This window comes from Lotus japonicus, chromosome 5, assembly GCF_012489685.1.
Source record: "Lotus japonicus ecotype B-129 chromosome 5, LjGifu_v1.2".
NCBI lineage: Eukaryota > Viridiplantae > Streptophyta > Magnoliopsida > Fabales > Fabaceae > Lotus > Lotus japonicus.
Genome location: NC_080045.1, coordinates 19,053,813 through 19,072,774, shown reverse-complemented (window position 1 = coordinate 19,072,774; position 18,962 = coordinate 19,053,813). Strand labels below are relative to the sequence as shown.

Below are 18,962 nucleotides of genomic sequence, written 5' to 3'. Positions count from 1 at the left end.
AACAACAAATCGTTATTTTGGTCAATGCATTTACTGATTTACACAATATGCCTTCAATTCAAATACTATATAACAATTTTACACCACTTTATTATATTTTAATAATGATTTGGTCAATGCATTTACACAATTTGCATTCAATTTCATTTAAAACATATTAGAAAAATTATTCAGTTTTTATTGGTTGCAACAGAAGTCAAGTAATTCGAATTTTCCATGCTTACACAGAGCTGGAATTATTTTGAATGCAATTAATTAGGAGTCATAAAACCATAAAAACAAAATCATCATTCTTTGATTAATGGACCTCCATAGAAAAATTGAAATTGGATTGGGCTTCTACTATTTTGGTCCAAAACAATCAGAAGGTGACACTTGTCCTGTAAAGAGGGGGTGGTGGAGAGTAATTCTTGGAGTGTCAAGTCATAGAGGTGGGGCTCACATCCTTCCTCTTTTCTAAAGTATATAGATGATATTATTCGTTCCACCATGAATTAAATTGAATTAAAGGGCCATGCTATTATTCGTGACAGAAAAGTCAAGAATGAATATGAAGCTTTGATTACGCATGGCCATGCTATTATTCGTTACAAACAAGTCAAGAATGAATATGAAGCTTTGATTCCGCATAATTCAAATCAAGGGGCAATAGTTTTTTTTTTCCTTTTTTTAAGATGAATATACCAGTAACTCTAATTCTCAAATTCCTATATAAATCACTTCTTGGTATTCTTCAACTTCATCATTTATTCCCACCAACTATTAGCTTTGAAATATACTTTGTTCTAATGGCAATCGACGATCTCGCCACCATTGATGCCTCTAAAGAAAACTGGTTTATGTCCTTTTTTGCTTAAACTATAAATCCCTTATGTTCTCCTTTCATTGAATTTCAGGGGTGTAAGATTCATGCTTCCGTTAGGAAGACTCTGATATACCGATTCCAATCTTTGCTAAGTGAGGGTCATGTATATCAGATTTCGTTCTTTGGCGTTGGTGAAAGCGGTCGTGATTTCCGACCAACCTCGCATCCATTCAAGATCAACTTTGATATTCATACATATGTGCGCTTGGTTCCCAACAAGGCCATCAACTTAAGCCCGTACAATTTTGTGCCATTATCTAATATAATGTTCAAGGATCTTGATACGTCTTTTCTTATAGGTATATACTTTTTTTGGGCCTTTTGAGTTTTAAATTACTGTTCTGGGATTTGAATTAATGTTGCTATGATTTTGCAGATGTGATTGGAATTCTCACTGGTGCAAGTGCTGAACAAGAATTCGAAAAAGATGATGGGAAGCAGAAAATAATTACTATTTTACATCCGTTTTAATAGGGCTCGGGTTGAATGCGCGTTTTTTGGAATGTATGTTGATGTGGTCGTTGGTTATCTTGGATCTGTTGATGCAACCAATGTTGTTGTTGCTGTGAGTTGTGTCAAAATAAAGCCCTTTAAAGGTATTATAAAGTTTCATCTGGTGTCAAATAACTAAAGTGCAGTGAAAAATTTATAGCATACATTCATAATTTTTATTTTAAAGGTAAGACAAGTCTCCAAAATGTTTATGGAGCTATGGAATGAAAAGCAAGCCTAATTATTTGGGATGAGACACCTATGTTAAACAAACATTGCTTTGAAGCTTTAGAGAGATCTCTTAATGATATTATGAAGACTCAGTCTACCCATAGTTATGACATTCCATTCGGAGGTAAAGTTGTGGTACTAGGAGGCGACTTTAGACAAATACTTCCAGTTATTTCCAAAGGAAGTCGTTCTGAAATTGTCGGTTCAGCTATCAATTTTTCATATTTGTGGAAGCATTTTAAGGTAATGAAGCTGACTATTAATATGAGATTGCAAAATGCTACATCGACTTCTTCACCAGCAGAAATAAAAGAGTTTGCAAATTGGTTGCTTCAAGTGGGAGATGGTACAGTTAAAACGATTGATGAGGAAGAAACACTTATTGAGCTTCCTCCAGATCTTCTTATTGAACAGTGTAAGGAACCGTTGCTTGAATTAGTTAATTTTGCATATCCAAAACTTGCACATAATTTGCAAAAAAAATTCATTCTTTCAAGAAAGAGCGATCCTTGCACCAACACTTGAATGTGTAGAGGAAATCAACAACTTTCTGTTAGCAATGATTCCTGGTGATGAAACGGAATATTTGAGTTGTGATACTCCGTGCAAGTCAGACGAAGATTCGGGTGTTAATGCAGAATGGTTTACATCTGAATTCTTAAATGATTTCAAATACTCTGGAATTCCAAACCATGCAATTAAACTGAAAGCTGGTGTCTCTATCATGCTCATTCGAAACATAGACCAAGCTACAAGGTTGTGTAATGGAACTCGAATGATAGTCAATGCTTTGACTAAATATATAATTGTCGCTACTGTTTTAAATGGAAACAATATGGGTGAAACAACATTTATTCCAAGGATGAGTTTAACACCATCTAATTCTGACATTCCATTCAAATTCCAGCGCAGACAATTCCCTGTTTCTTTATGTTTTGCAATGACTATAAATAAAAGTCAGGGGCAATCTTTATCTCATGTTGGACTGTATTTGCCAAGGCCTGTCTTTACTCACGGGCAGCTATATGTTGCACTTTCTAGAGTTAAATCTAGAAAAGGGTTGAAGATGCTCATCATAGATGACGAAGGAGTTGTATCTAACACTACACGCAACGTAGGGTATCAATAAGTCTTCGATAATATTTGACATGTAAGTGTTTATTTATCTTACAATTAATTTCAATTTAAATGGTAGAAATAGAAAAACTGATATGGGTATTCTCTTTATTGTTTTACAGCATAAAAAGATATCAAGCAAGTTATTGATCATCTAATTTGAAGGTGTAATGACGTTTCTATAAGGTTAGTTTACACTTTCAAATTATACACAGTTTATATTTGTATTAGTTACTGATTATTACACTAATAATTTTTTCTTCCTTTCTAGGTTCTATAGCACAAATATGCTTAATTGACAACAAGCTCGGTTATGAAGGGTTTATCATTAATCATGGACTACAATTTCGAATAAGGGTTCATGTTGCTGTCATTGTTATGTTTATCTTATTTCAATTTCCAGTAATGCATTGCTTAAAAATGTGGTTCTTTATTTTTCTTTTTAAAAATTATCGAAAAACAAAAAAAAAATATTTGTATTAATTATGTTATGGTCCTAACATTTTTGTAATTTCGTTAAGTGGTAACCCAATTTCATGAAATTTCTTTTTTGTTTGTTTTAGGGTTTTCAAATTCAGGAAAAGAGATTAAGCTTCCTCTTAACCTAGAAATTCATCCTTCATCATCATCTTCTTCATCCACATCTCTCTTACCAAAGTCAAAACCTCATTTAACCTTCCATAATCCAGATCTGGAAAAAAGAAAGACAGAAAACATGAACACCAAAACCCAGCCACAATACAGATCTGGAAAAGAGAAAAAGAGGAAATTTTTTTGAACAGCCAAAATCAAAATTAGATTAAAAAAGCACTTAGAGGGGTGCTTATGCAGGTGGTGGTTTCGGCGCAGGTGGTGGTGGTGGTGGATTCAGCGCAGGTGGTGAGGGTGGTGGATTCGGCGGCATGTTTAGGGTTGATTGAGTGGATGTCTGGTAAGAAACCTCTTCCTTCTACTGCTCCTCCTCCTACCAGATCTTCTGGTTATCGCGGTTCTGGCTTCGAACCTGATCGGTGGTCGAGGCGTGAAATGGAGCCTAGGCGGAAAAGGCCGAGGTTGGTGCGGGATCCACAGAGGGGTGATGGTTCTGGCACTGGAAAACGCGAGTCCATTTGGTGATGCGAGGCCTAGGGAGGAGGTGTTGGCGCAGAGCTTGATTCTTCAAATTTTTTTGGGATTTGAAGAAGTTTGATTTCTGGAATTTTTTTAAGAAGATGAGCTTGAGGAAGGAGAGGAGGAGAAGGAGGAGAGGGTCATTCTCAATTGATACATTAACTGATGACTATTCAGTAAATAATGAAATTAAAAATAATCTTTATTTCATAGAAAAAATAAAAGGAGAAAATGAATAATTAATGCCACCTACTTGATTTTAATTGGTACATATCATTTCATGTATCATACCCAAACTAAATGTTGTGGTATGGTAGCACCCTTCACTTTTTCATTTTCTGCAACATCCTCACGTTCTTCTCAACATCACTTTCTTCTTACTTTCCCCTGACTAAAACCCACTTCTTCCTCTTCCTTAGTTGCAGCACCATCTTCCTCTTTTTCTCCTTCTTCCCATCACGTTGCAGCACCCACACGCACCATATGAGCCACCACCTTCACGTTTTCTTCCTCTCCATGGCAGCACCTCACCATCACCACCGCCCCTCCTCCTCACCATGGCTGTTATGTCCAGCCAAGAGGCCACCACAATCACGTTCCTCTTCTTTCTCTCCTTGGCCACCACGAGGAGGCCAGCACCACAAGGAACACGTACAGCCCCATTCATCATATGGTATTGTTCAAGCTTTGATACAATTTGAAATAGTTGCAATAGATTGGAATGGGAAATCCATTGAAATAGATATAAGCCGTGTGACTTTTACTCATGGTGCAAAGCAGAGTACATTGGGTGGAGAGGATTTAGTGTTCCTCCACACACTACAAATGATGCACTACATGCCTATCTATAGGCATGAGTAGTCGGTTTGCATGTTCTGGATAATTCTCTAGTATACATGGTTAGTAATCTTTTCTCTAAAGTTCTAGAATTTTCTTGATAGATACAAGTATTAGTTTTCACACTTTCTATAAAGTTCTAGAATGTTGCATCATATTCTAACACTCCTCCTTGATGCAATATTCTCTAACTCCACGCATAGCATGGAGCTCTTCGAATCTTGCTCCTAGCAATGCTCTATGAATATAGCTGCTAGCTGCTCTTCATCTTGCAGTTGTCGAATTTGATCTTATAGTTGTCTTTGCTTCCGCTGTTGATTGTGCAACTGTAGCTTGCTTTACTTAGAGATCATTCTTCTTGCCTCCAACCCATCGACATGAGACTTGTTGTTGTTGGCTATTTTATCCCTCTCATCAAATCCAACTAGAGTCATTTTGTTGGACCTGGATTGCCTGGGCATGTACTCAAGCGGAACCTCAAAGGCCAAATATTCTCTAACTCCACGCATAGCATGGAGCTCTTCGAATCTTGCTCCTAGCAATGCTCTATGAATATAGCTGCTAGCTGCTCTTCATCTTGCAGTTGTCGAATTTGATCTTATAGTTGTCTTTGCTTCCGCTGTTGATTGTGCAACTGTAGCTTGCTTTACTTAGAGATCATTCTTCTTGCCTCCAACCCATCGACATGAGACTTGTTGTTGTTGGCTATTTTATCCCTCTCATCAAATCCAACTAGAGTCATTTTGTTGGACCTGGATTGCCTGGGCATGTACTCAAGCGGAACCTCAAAGGCCAAATATTCTCTAACTCCACGCATAGCATGGAGCTCTTCGAATCTTGCTCCTAGCAATGCTCTATGAATATAGCTGCTAGGTTCTCTTCATCTTGCAGTTGTCGAATTTGATCTTTTAGTTGTCTTTGCTTCCGCTGTTGATTGTGCAACTGTAGCTTGCTTCACTTAGAAATCATTCTTCTTGCCTCCAACCCGTCGTCATAGTCAGGTGTGTGCTCCTTCTAGATGAACTTGAGTCTCAGAGGCCTATAGCTATTTTTTTAAATAATAGATTTCACCAACAATACAAATGGTGATAGATGAAGGTCGAGTGATATTATATAGCCATAGCTTTAAAATAGTATAGAGGTGGGTTAAGAGTGCAAGGATAATTTTTAAAATTGTAGGTGAGTAGTATCACTACGCCCAGTATATGACCGAACGTAGCTCTGATACCACTGATACAATTTGAAATAGTTGCAATAGATTGGAATGGGAAATCCATTGGAATAAATATAAGTCGTGTGACTTTTACTCATGGTGCATAGCAGAGTACATTGGGTGGAGAGGATTTAGTGTTCCTCCACACACTACAAATGATGCACTACATGCCTATTTATAGGCATGAGTAGTTGGTTTGCATGTTCTGGATAATTCTCTAGTATACATGGTTAGTAATCTTTTCTCTAAAGTTCTAGAATTTTCTTGATAGATACAAGTATTAGTTTTCACACTTTCTATAAAGTTCTAGAATGTTGCATCATATTCTAACAAGCTTCATCATCCATATCATGACAAGGAGACACCATCACCATGCCACTTTACTTTCTCTTGAGGTAAAACCTTTTTCTTTGCTATCTCTGATTGATAAACTTCATTTACATGCTTCAAAATTCTTAGAACAAGATCTGATCATTTCATGAAATAGGGATTTAAGCTCCTTCACCATCATCTTCTCATTTTCCTTGGTAAAAGCCTTAATTTCTTGATTAGTATGTCTGTATATTTGATTTCTAAATTTATCTGGGGTTTAGATGAATCAAAATGGTTTGAGATAGTGTTATGGTTCTGAGAACATGTTGGAAATTTCAAAACCACGTTCTGTTATGAATTCCGTCACAAGCATCAGTTTTTCCATCACAAAGATCAGTTTTTCCGTCACTAACAGAACCTGCAGGGGACAATTTCCTGTTTCGGTTCTCCGACTTGAAAATTGCATAACTCTCTCATCTTTTATCTGTTTTAGGTATATGACCACTTTTTAGAAAGCCCCAAGAGTCTACTTTAATATAAAATATATTTTAAACTCTTTCTACTGCTGATTGGCTGAAGAAAATATATATTTATAATGTAATATGTTTTACTAATCTCTTTAGAAAGGTTGTTGTGGTTGAGTAGAGTTTCATTTTAATGTATTAAGTTTTCTAAAAAGTTGTTTTCTTTGAGTTAAGTGGTTTCGGGGTTTTAAGGATTTTGTTTTAAGCCTTAATTAGTTGTTTTAAGTGCTAAAAATAGCTTTGAAATAGATTTGGCGAAAAAGGAAAATTTGTACATGGTTATGTAGGTGTGGCCGAGACTATGGTACGTGCTTTGGGTTTGGAAAATTACTTCTGAACTTGTTTTTCTCTAATGAAAATCCTAAGTTAAGTTTGAGGACTAAAAGTTTATTGTGGGAAAACTTTGGACTTAAGACACAAGTGGTTGAAGAGTTTTGGGTTAAACTTGAGTTTTAAAAGTCTTGGGGTTTGTTTGATAAATTTATTAAAGATTGAGGGTTGAAAAAGAACTTACGCTTAGATGTGGACCTTTGCGTGATTATGTGTTTGTCAAGGGCCTAGGGTTGAATCACTTAAAAGTTGAGGATTTGTTTTCCTAATGGGCTTTTGAAGGATCTTTCTTTAACTCGCAAATATCTTCTCTTTGGACTTTAGTCCTTGAAACATAAAGCGTATGCATTAACCTAAGTGAGTTAGAATGATTAGCTAAACTTATTTTGGAACTTTAGATATGACCTTAGAGGCTAAGGTTTAGCATATGTACTTATGAAGGGTACGGACAATGGGAACGCTTGGCGACGAAACCAAATAACAAAAAAGAAAGCGTGCCGACACGGGAAAACAAGGATGTGATTGGATTGAGTTGCAGTTTAGGAAGGAAATTGGCTAAGGTAAGGGTAACTCGGTTTTAGCGCGTCTTTGAGTCTTGCATGCTTTTATCGCACTACATGCGTTTGAGATGAAGATGTTTAAATTTGATTGGCCTTTGATTACAACTGTTGTACTGAACAGGGAAAATATTTTATGGAGGCTTCGGCCGAGTGAACTTATTGAGACGTGTGTCTCCGTTTTCTGAGAGGCTTCGGCCGTTTACTGGTCTCTGTCATTGAACTGAGCTGGTATGCATTGGATTGATTTATGCTTGTTGATAATATGAATAACATGTGATTATCTTGATTTGATTATTAGATTTGAGATTGTTGTTTGAGTGACTACTGAGTTGTATGAGATGTTTTTACTTGCTTGAAGTGGCGATGAGGTGGGTTTGTCCCACGAGATTGTCTCGTCTTTTGAGGCGTTATAAAGTGACAATGAGGTGGATTTGTCCCACGGGATTGTCCCGTCTTTTTGAGACGTTATAAAGTGGCAATGAGGTGGATTTGTCTCACGCGATTGTCCAGTCTTTTGAGACGCTAAAGTGGCGATGAGGTGGGTTTGTCCCACGGGATTGTCCTGTCTATCATAGGCGTTATTAAGTGGCATTCAGGAGTTATCGTGCTCCATTTGTCCCGTCTATCAGGGGCGTTATTAAGTGGCATTCAGGAGTTATTGTTTTCCGTCTGTCTCGTCTTGCGAGACACTATTGATCGATCCATTTTGGTGGCAGCATATAGTTGCATTATAGGGCAATAATATTTGCTTCTGTTGATTTGGTTGATATCTGAGTTAATCTATATTGTTAAGTTGTTGATATCTGAGTTGATCTATATTGTTGAGGTTATTTTTATATGATTTGATTCTATATTGTTGAGGTTGTTTATATCTGGTCTAATTCTATGTTGCTATTTCTATTGATATCTATCTTGGATTATATTGTTAGCTTATCTATTTGTGGTATCTATGTTGTTAAGTTGTTGATATCTGAATTAATCTATGTTGCTAAGTTGTTGATATCTGAGTTAAATTCATATCATTGATTTTGTTGATTTATGATTTGATATCATGTTGTTGGATATATGTTGTCATCTATCTTAAAATTAAGTTGCTAGCTTATGTGCCATGTTATGCACATAAACTTGAATAACATGCTTTTCCCTTTTATATGTGGTAATTGCATGGAGTTAACCCTTTCTACTTGCTACTTGTTGTTTGGGCGCTTAACGCTATTAGGCGATGGAGGACTTTTGATGAAGCTTGACCTTGGAGCGAGTCAGAGATGAAGACTTGAAGGACAGTAGAGTACTCGAAGAGTAGAGTCGGGTTTAAGGCTAGAGCCTTAGGTTAGAGAGCTTGTCGTTATTGGTTTAAACTCGCATAATAATTTTAGGAATTTATATTTGAGGTCTTGGGTAGGTTCCGATACGTTGCTTTCCTACGTTTTTCCGATGTGGAAATCGTAGGGAGTATGTCGGATTTGTGGTGTCTATGCATAATGGATTCTTTGTTGAATCTGATTCTTGTTAGGTTTTGTAGGTTGTGTGTTGACGTTTTACCCTCGGGTACTTGGCTTGTTCAAGGCTCGATGTAATTTGATTTGCAGTTTGGAGTATGCATGACATGTTTTGGAAATACTTCGAGAAGAAAAAAATATATTAGCTTTTATAAATCCTTTTGGGAAAACATTGCATATTTATTTTAGTAGGTTGTTACCGTAACCCCTGAAAGTCGGGGCGTTACAATTACAAATTTATATGATCTTATCTTCATTACAAAATAGGACATAGTCTAAAGGTGGCTTCTAGAACATTGTTGAAAAGTTATAATTATTATTTATAAGATATAGTAAAGATACTACTAGTGAAGGCAAGTATAAAATTAATTTGATGAAATAATTGATGGTGTATAATTTTTTTTATCCTAGGGTCATTTAATGTATTTAAAGTTATAACCAAAAAAATATATATATTTCAAGTGATTTTAATAATTACTAGTTACTACCCTACCTAATATTGTTCATTACAAATTTATATGATCTTATCTTCATTACAAAATTGGACATAGTCTAAAGGTGGCTTCTAGAACATTGTTGAAAAGTTATAATTATTATTTATAAGATATAGTAAAGATACTACTAGTGAAGGTAAGTATAACATTAATTTGATGAAATAATTGATGGTGGATAATTTTTTTTATCCTAGGGTCATTTAAGGTACTTAAAGTTATAACAAAAAAATATATATATTTAAAGTGATTTTATCTATTGATGTAAATATATGCATGATAGTAGTTAATAGGGTTTGACTAGGGTGAACCAAATTAAAGTTTGTCCACGGATGACCATTAAATGCAGCCAGTGATTTAATAAATTTACAATGGACCTTTGATTGGCTGATCAGGTCATTTTAGTGTTTCTAGAAAGTTGCAAAGTGATCTTGTGGTTGTGATTAGGGTTATGTTGCCTCCCTCTCCTCCCGTTTCCAATCAGAACTCACTCTTACCCTCAGTTTGCTTCATTGTCACAATCGGTGATGCTCCCTGATTTGGTTGATAGTACCTTTGCCGGTTGTTCTTCTGGCAAGCATATTGACAGTACCTTCGTCATACGTTCTGTTTGAGAATCATCGAGAACCACGATGATGACAAAAAAATGAGACGCTGATGAAGATGAACGAAATTAAAAAACTAACTTATTTTGTTATGAACCATACCAAATAACTTGAATGAAGATTTTGGCTTCATCTTAATGTGAACATTGAGAAACTAATTGAGGTTGTGAGTTATATATGTTTTTTTTCGATGTTATCCGCAATCATGTTGACTCGTCATCAATGTGATTTCTTATGTTGAGAAACACGACATATATATTGACAATGATAAAGATGAAACACAACATCTATACTTATTTCAAGCAATAATTTCAATTTTCAAATTTGTTGAAAATATTAATTATAAAGATATGGTGAAATATGACTATAATTGGGTAGCTGATTATCATCTATATCTATATATATTAGTAAAGCTCACTTGAGCTAAGTATTAAGTACAAATACACATATGTATTAAACCATAAAAGCTCACATACCTTTATATTAAATACATTAAAAAAAAAGTTTAATAAACTAAAAACTGAAAAAAATTGTGTTATAAAAACCTATTCAACTACTTATATTAAATAACAACATTCATAGACTTAAAATTGACTTGAGTTTTGCATTTGACAAATTTAAAAAATCAAAATAAAAAACAAAATAATATTTATTAATAAATAATTTAGATAAAACAATTTTAAAACAAAAAAAATTCTATCAATATATATATCTATCTATATTGTAGTTGGGGCTCTTATTTCCCAAAGTAATTATATATATATATATATATTTGGTTTTTCCAAAAAAAAAATCTATCTATCTATCTATATCTATATATATTAGTAAAGCTCACTTGAGCTAAGTATTAAGTATAAATACACATGAGAACCTACATACATTAGTAAAAAAATTGGTGTTTTAATGAGATAGCTTAGTGAGTGAATAAACGAGTTGTGGAAACTTATGCACTAATGATTTCAGTTTTAAACTTAATAAATATCAAATGTATAAGCAAAAGAGTAACATCCATGCCAAAAGTGTAACAGACCACAAAGTTATATTTGCAAATGGTTTTAGCACAGTACCTTAAATTAAAATCAAATTTAATGTTAATTTTAAACTAATATCAATTTAGTCCAAGGAAAAAAGACTATTAACAATAAAGCATACTTCCGCCAAAATTAATCTTGATATGCAATGTTCTTAGTTTGCTGTCCAATTTTCTGTAGGAATATATGTCTATTTTTCTTAAACTCACAAACTCCCAGAATTCCTTAACATAATAACTCCAAAGAAAAACTAATATTAAATTAAAAATAGTGGCATGATGGCAATACCAGTGTCAAAAACTGAATAAAATTGTTAATTTCAGGAGGTTATTCAACTATCTGCATTAAATAAATAAAAAATGATATGTATTATATTGAACCATGCATCTATTATATCTCTATATAAACAAACCAGTGAAATCACTCACAAACTCAAATTATTCATATTTCTTAGACTTCAGCTGCTGGTGAGAAAAAAATGACAATTGTCTCTAACTTCTTCAACAAGTTTGTCATTTTTAATTATTTTAGTTAATTTCAAAATTGCTTTTTTAAATTACTCATTCTTATTTCTTTATTGCAGGAGAAAGATCATCAACAACAACAAGAAACACACATTACTTAGTGATATATCCCCGTTGCAGATGATTGAAAAATAAAACTGTGAGTTTCACATATATGGTAATTTACTAAACAATTCTTCTCATTCAATTGAAATCATACAAATATATCATCATTTCTATATTTATATGACACAAAACAGTAACAAAGTGTGAGCCACATAAATTTATATACTGCACTAGAAAGATAAGTGTAAAATGTAGTACTCACTATATTCTTAATAAGAAATATGAATCTTTCACTCCTCAATATTGTCATATTATGGAAAAAAAATAGCAACTTAATCATTCAAATGGAACAAATGATGTCCATCCTGCAGTTAGATAGAATCTATTTTTATGTTCGTGAAAGTGATTTTAAAAGAACTTCTATGCCACCAGCAATGGTAAACAACCACATCAATCTTGATAAAAAAAAATTATCACAACTGATAACATCACTGCAACGATTAAATCAATATTAGAAAAAAAAATAATAGACTACCACGTTCATTTCAATACTAATCTAATTAAGTAATTAAATTTTTTTTATATCAAAAAAAAAACTACTCTCATTTCAATCTCAATAGAAATCTACCTATTTTTTCTTCCGATGAAGCAAAAAAAAAAAAATCTACCCGTTTGATCTTTTTTTCCCTTATTAGAGAAAGAAAGTGTGAGAATATCATAGCTCAATTATATTGAATTATACATATATTCTAAATCTTCTTCTAAATAATAGCTTTCTTACCTTTCTGCAAATTTAAATATTACAATTTAAAAAATACAAATTAAAAACGAACCCGTGCAACGCACAGGTTTAATTTCTAGTATATATGTAAAGGAGACTTGATTTTTTGCCTGTATTAAATGCATTAAACCATAAAGCTTCCATACCTTTATATTAAATACTTTAAAAATATAAAAAAAATATTAAATATATTAAAAACTGAAAAAATTATATAATAAAAAACTATTCAACTATTTATATTAAATAACAACATTCATAAACTTAAAATTGACTTGAGCTTTTCATTTGACAAGTATAAAAATTAAAGTTAATAATAAAATAATATTTATTAATAAATAAATTAGATAAATAATTTTAAAATAAAAATTTCTATCTATATATATCTACCTATATAAATATGTATATACATGTAAAGCAAACTTGAAAAAATAGCATCAAACACATAAAGAAATAATAGATTTATTTTGTATTAAATACATTAAATAGAAAAAATGAAAACTAAAATAAAAACTACATCCAAATTATTAATTATTAATTTTTAAACTTTTCAATTTCTCATATTTAAAAGTAAATATTAAAATTTATTAAAATTTAAAAAATTTCAATTTCACTTATTTAAAATTAAATATTTAAATTATTTAAATTTTAATTATTCATTACAACATGAGGTGAATTTTTAAAAAATAATAATAATTGAAATTTTCTACTTTACATTAAGGATGATAATAGTTGAAAAACAAAGACACTATAAGGTATTTATTATTACTATATCGAATGTATGTATTATTTGAAAAAGATTCTTCAAATATGATTTTTGATCTATTATATAAAAGTAAAAATAACTAAGGAAGCACGACAGAGAAAAAAAATTATAATAAAATTTGAACAAATTTAAGTTTAATAAATAATATTTTATGATATTAAAATGATAACTTATAATAATTTTTAAAATTCAAATTATTTCACTGTTGATAAAAAAGTATAAAAAAATATGCTATTATAACTTATACTAAAACCTTATTACTTGATTTAAAATATTTCAAATTTACTTAAGAATTTTTTGAATTATTATATTGGTTTTTAAGGATTAGTTATCATTAAATAATAGAATAACATTTGGGGACAATATCCCCCCTTACTGAGTATCAATGTTTACAACCGGATATATGATAAATCAACTCTCTGCAATTGAAACCATAATAATAAACTCAAAAACAGAGAACCCAAATCAATAAAATATGTTAACAACAAAGTTTTTTAAATTAATACAATGCTGATTATTAAATATCAATTACTAATTTTGAGTGATTTTAATTATATATTTACACAAAGAGAACTTTAGTACGAACAATTTAATACACTAAAACTATTATTTTAATGTTTCAACACGGTTTTTTATTATATTTATAACAAAAAAGTATTTTTACTATTTTACACTATAATAATTTGTATACTATATTAAAAACCTAGTGTAAATAAACCCGTGCGTTGCACGGGTATTATTTCTAGTAGTTACCTATTTTTAGCGTTACACTTTTTAATTAAACTAATAAATAAGTTTTTGAAATTTGAAAGCTAAATTATGAATGCTCCATTAATCATTCATATTTTATTTCAAAAAAATGTATATGCTTAATTTTTTTACTTATAATGATTATTAAATTGAATTAATATTTTTTCATAAATTCAATTTCTTTATAAATTTAATTTATGAAAATAATCCTAATTTTTTACTAAATTTATATTTGATTATTATTGTTAACAATGTTTTTTTATCAACAGAAAAATTGAGAACACTTTTTTAAGTTACCCATTAAAATTAAAAGCTATATAAAAGGAAGTTTATCTAATTATATGGGTAAATAAGAAAAAATATTCGACGTTATTTATCTATATAAATTTTATAAGGAAAATAATGTTTATAAGGACAATTAAACAATATTATGATCAAATTAATTTTAAAATTGAATTTCGGAGAATTCTAGGTATTAATATTCAAAATATTTAAATAAGGATTCCAAATAAAATATCCTCAATTATTTTAAAATTAATTACTTAGCAAACACTGATGACGATGGTTAAAATTTAATTTGATATGTATATAAATAAATAAAAATTGGAAGTTATTGATTAAAAGGATCCAAAGTTAAATTAAAAGATTCAAATTTTTAACATAACTTTTATTTTTTAAATTTATTTTATAATATTTCATAATCCAGCTAATTTTCAGATTAAATATTTAAATTTCTTAAAATAGGAATTAGGTAATAATTTTCATATTTGATATATTTACAAAAATATTTAACCTAATACTAACTTCTAATTTGAATTAATTTATAAAATTCATTTATAGTTTTTAAATTGATTTAAAAATATTATATAATTTTTTACTTATAGTTGCTTCAGGAAAAAAAAATTACTTATAGGAAAAATTCGGAATATTAAATTTGTATTTAAAATTTAAATATTTCAATGCTTTAAAAAATGACTTGGTTCTAATTTTGATAATTTTAAAATCTAAAAAAAATTCAAAAAAATTAATTCTAAATTTGAATTGCTGAATTTATTTTATAATTTTAAAATCAAGTAAAAAGGTTCAATGAAATTTCTTATTCACTGTAAACAAAATAACTTAATATTTTTACCATTAATTTAGTGTTTCACATTTGATTTTTTGAAATAACGGGAGAAAAACTGAAATATTAATTTTGAATTCAAAATTCAAATTATTTAGAAATATAATAAATGAATTTTAATGAATTTAGAAACACTTTATAATTTTCAAAATTGTTGGAGAGAATATGAATATTAATTTTCAATTTCAAATTTAAATTTCTTGTTGAGTATTGTTGTCTTTAAAATTCTATTTTATATTACATATATGCATTATATTGTGGCTGTTTGGTTGGGGGATGCTTCAGGGTGCGTTTGTTTAGGTGGCTCTTTTTTCTCTTGGGGGGGTTTCTTTGTTGTTTTAATGTGTGTTTGTTATGGTGTTGGTTTCTTTTTATTTATCAATCTTTGCTTAGGATTTTAGTTTGTGTGATGTAACGCCTCGATTTTCAAGAGTCATCAATTGGAAAAGAAGGGAAATTGAACTCAATGTGAATGGTGTGTGGACTGATGAATCCTTTTTGGTGAAACAAAATATCAAAGCTTTCTTTGAGAAGAAGTTTGAAATTGATCTTAGAGCGACTCCCCGACTTGATGGCATCACTTTCAACCAACTTTCTCAAGCCGATAATAATGCCCTTACTGCTAGCTTTGAGTTGGATGAAATAAAGGAAGAGGTATGGGATTGTGGTGGGGATAAGAGTCCTGGGCCGGATGGGTATAATTTTAAGTTCATTAAGGAGTTTTGGCACCTATTCCAACATGACATCAAGAAGGTGATGGATGATTTTTACGCAAATGGTGCTTGGCCTAGAGGGAGTAATGCCTCATTTATGGCGTTGATTCCTAAGGTGGATACTCCATTGGGCTTGAATGATTTTAGGCCGATCTCTCTTGTGGGATGAATTTATAAGGTGGTGTCTAAAGTGTTGGCAAAACGATTAAAGGAGGTACTTCCAAAGTTGATCGGCGATAACCAATTTGCTTTTTTAGGAGAGAGGAACATGCTTGATAGTGTCCTCATTGTAAATGATGTAACACCCCGATTTCGGTGGCGTCACTTTAGTAACCAAAATAAACTTAATGCGGAAAAACGTGAAATATTTTTTTTTTCGATAATAACTAAGACAAGACTGAATTAAATAAAACCCAAAAGCGAAAAGCAATAGAACTAATATACAATATATAAACAGCCCCCGCTGTAGTACCAACCTCGTCACGAGTAACCTCCAGTGATGGAAAGAAAAGTGCAACGCCCGTAGGCAGTATATACAAACCAAATGAAAAGGGTGAAGTGCCCGCAACACCATCCCTCAAAACTGAGAATCAGCTGACCCAATGGCCTGAAAATAAGACCTCCTAAGTCCAACCAACTCTCTGTGATTCCCGTAAGGAAACCACACAAAAAGCTATAGGCGGATCTACCCTGTCCCCTAAGTAACAAATGAAGCAAGACTGTCAGAGCTAAAACTCTACTCCTACACTAATCCTAACTCGAGGAGCTCATACCAACACTCAAAACTATGTGCTAGCATGATCGTCGTCTGAATCAGAATCCAGAACGACCAAGTCTACCAGCCCTATCCGTCCTCCCCTCGCAACCGCAGTGCGCTCCGATGCTGGACTCACGGGCTTAGGGCCCGAACCCTGATCATCAATGATCGCAACGGAGGGTGCACTAGACCCTGCCGAAGGCACTCCCACTGGAATCTCCTCTGAGGGATCCTCCTCCTCTGAAGATGACGGTGGCGGCGGTGCTCCTCCGAATCCTGGTCCGCAGTGAACGCCCGGTGGCAAGTTGAAGCTGATAGAGCATCGCCTCAACACTCCTGACCTCAAGAGTCCTCCACTATCCACGTGGTCCTCCATGATACGCCCCGAATACGTCGCTCGGTGGCTCGCGGGGTCAACCACCCACGACCCGGGGTCGTCCTGATCGATCATCTCATATCTGATCCCCCCCGAAGGGTGGACCATGGTGAACCAATCCGCAATACTCATCTGACAAAAGGCGTTGTCCGCCAAAACACACACAGAAGACGCGAGGGTCAACTCTAAAGAACTATGTAGATAATAAACCCAATAGGTACAAGTAATAGATAGCCACTTAGGCTTATAGCTAGAGATGTCATTCCTAGGGTTGCATGTTCCACAATAACATAAACGCAATAATAGCAATTAGCATGTTCCAAATAGGTTTAACAATTACCAATCACACTCAACAACTAAATTAGTATGCATGTTGCATGATATGTATGCAGGTTAACCCAGTCAACCAATATGCAATCCGGAACGGATGGACATCAACGGATCAGCCCTAGCACCAGCCACGGTGGGACCATTTCGGCCCGCGTGCCTCTTACTCCAACGACAGCGGTAGTCAGATCAGCCGTAACCCGTAGGTCTGCCATTTCGGTCTGCTACAAGAGACGTTTACAAACACTCTTTCACGGAAATCCGGGTCTTATGACCATTTTGGAATCCGACGAGGTCCAGAGTACGTCCTGTGTTAATACCCCATTAATGTTGCATGAATGCAGGATGATTAGTCAACCAACGTCTCCGATCTCACTCGACACGTCGCCACGTGTTCTAGGTAAATTAAAGTTTCTAAAAGCTTACCCTAAGGTAAAGTCGATTCTGCGACAAAAGACACACTTCACGCCAACACATAACCCACGATGATCTCCAAATCATCCGACTCATCTCAATCCGATGGTCACAACTGCTCAGCGAGCACAGAGTATCATACTCTCGGAAACTAACGGTTTCCCGGACTTATCCCCAGGATAGCCCAACAACATCGCTGCTCCAACAGCACAACAACCAACGCTGCTCCAACAGCACAACAACAAACGCTGCTCCAACAACACATCGACAACAGACTCAACACTTGGATCCGACGACACTTCTCGTTTTCCAAAACTATGATTTGCATCCAAAGCCTCCTTTCGAGATTTATACCATTACTTAAAGATTTAGAGGTTGTTTAATGTCTTATGAGTTTTCTTTACAAAATAATTATCCCTTTAGTCTTATCGCGAATCCTATAAGTTCTCGGGATCTTCGAATCCCCAAATGACTCCAGAGAATGTCTCGATCCATAAACCCTATACAAGGCCCGAATCTCATTCGTCCTATCAAACTTTCTCAAAACTCTCAAAATAAAATCGGCATGACCTGCCCGCTATTCTCACCATTCAGAATCTCAGATTTCCAGTGTAAAGCATATTTAAATCATCACAATCAACAACATGTCATATATCAAGAAATCTCAACATTAACACTTAGCACTTAGCATATAAAGCATGCACCACACATCCTAGATTACCCACATAGCACATAGCATGTAAGTCAATCTCAAAAACATTCAGTAGATGAATCATCTACATTGTCAGCCGAAGCCTCAGAAAACATTTTCCAATCACACACAATCCAGTGCATAAACAGTAAACAATGTCGAAACATCGACCCTAAGCATTAACTAGAGATTCAGTGAGAAGCCCTCACCTGAAGGTTCTCCAGAATGATCGTCTAACGCTTCCTCACCAACAAAGCCTTGTTCCTCAGGGAATTCCTCAAAATCACCTTTAGAGCAAAACCACAGAAATACTATCAGAATCTATCGGAAACTAAACTATCAATACTTACTAAGGTTACACGAAGCAATACATACTTCGAGGTACGATAATCTAGCGCGAAAGGACAAGTTTTCGGAAAAGGAAATTTTCCTCCTCCCCCTAATAGGGCTCGGCCACTTTGGTTAATTGTGGGGTTCGATTT

At 33.3% G+C, this 18,962-nt stretch overlaps 1 protein-coding gene across 1 annotated transcript; it reads left to right on the top strand.

Moving 5' to 3' along the window:
• The first annotated feature begins 301 nt into the window (after positions 1–301).
• LOC130719241 (uncharacterized) lies at positions 302–1,336 on the top strand. The gene is made up of 3 exons (XM_057569874.1): positions 302–403; positions 897–1,164; positions 1,242–1,336. The coding sequence occupies exons 1-3, from the start codon at positions 302–304 to the stop codon at positions 1,334–1,336; spliced, it is 465 nt and encodes a 154-aa protein (XP_057425857.1).
• The last annotated feature ends 17,626 nt before the right edge of the window (positions 1,337–18,962 follow it).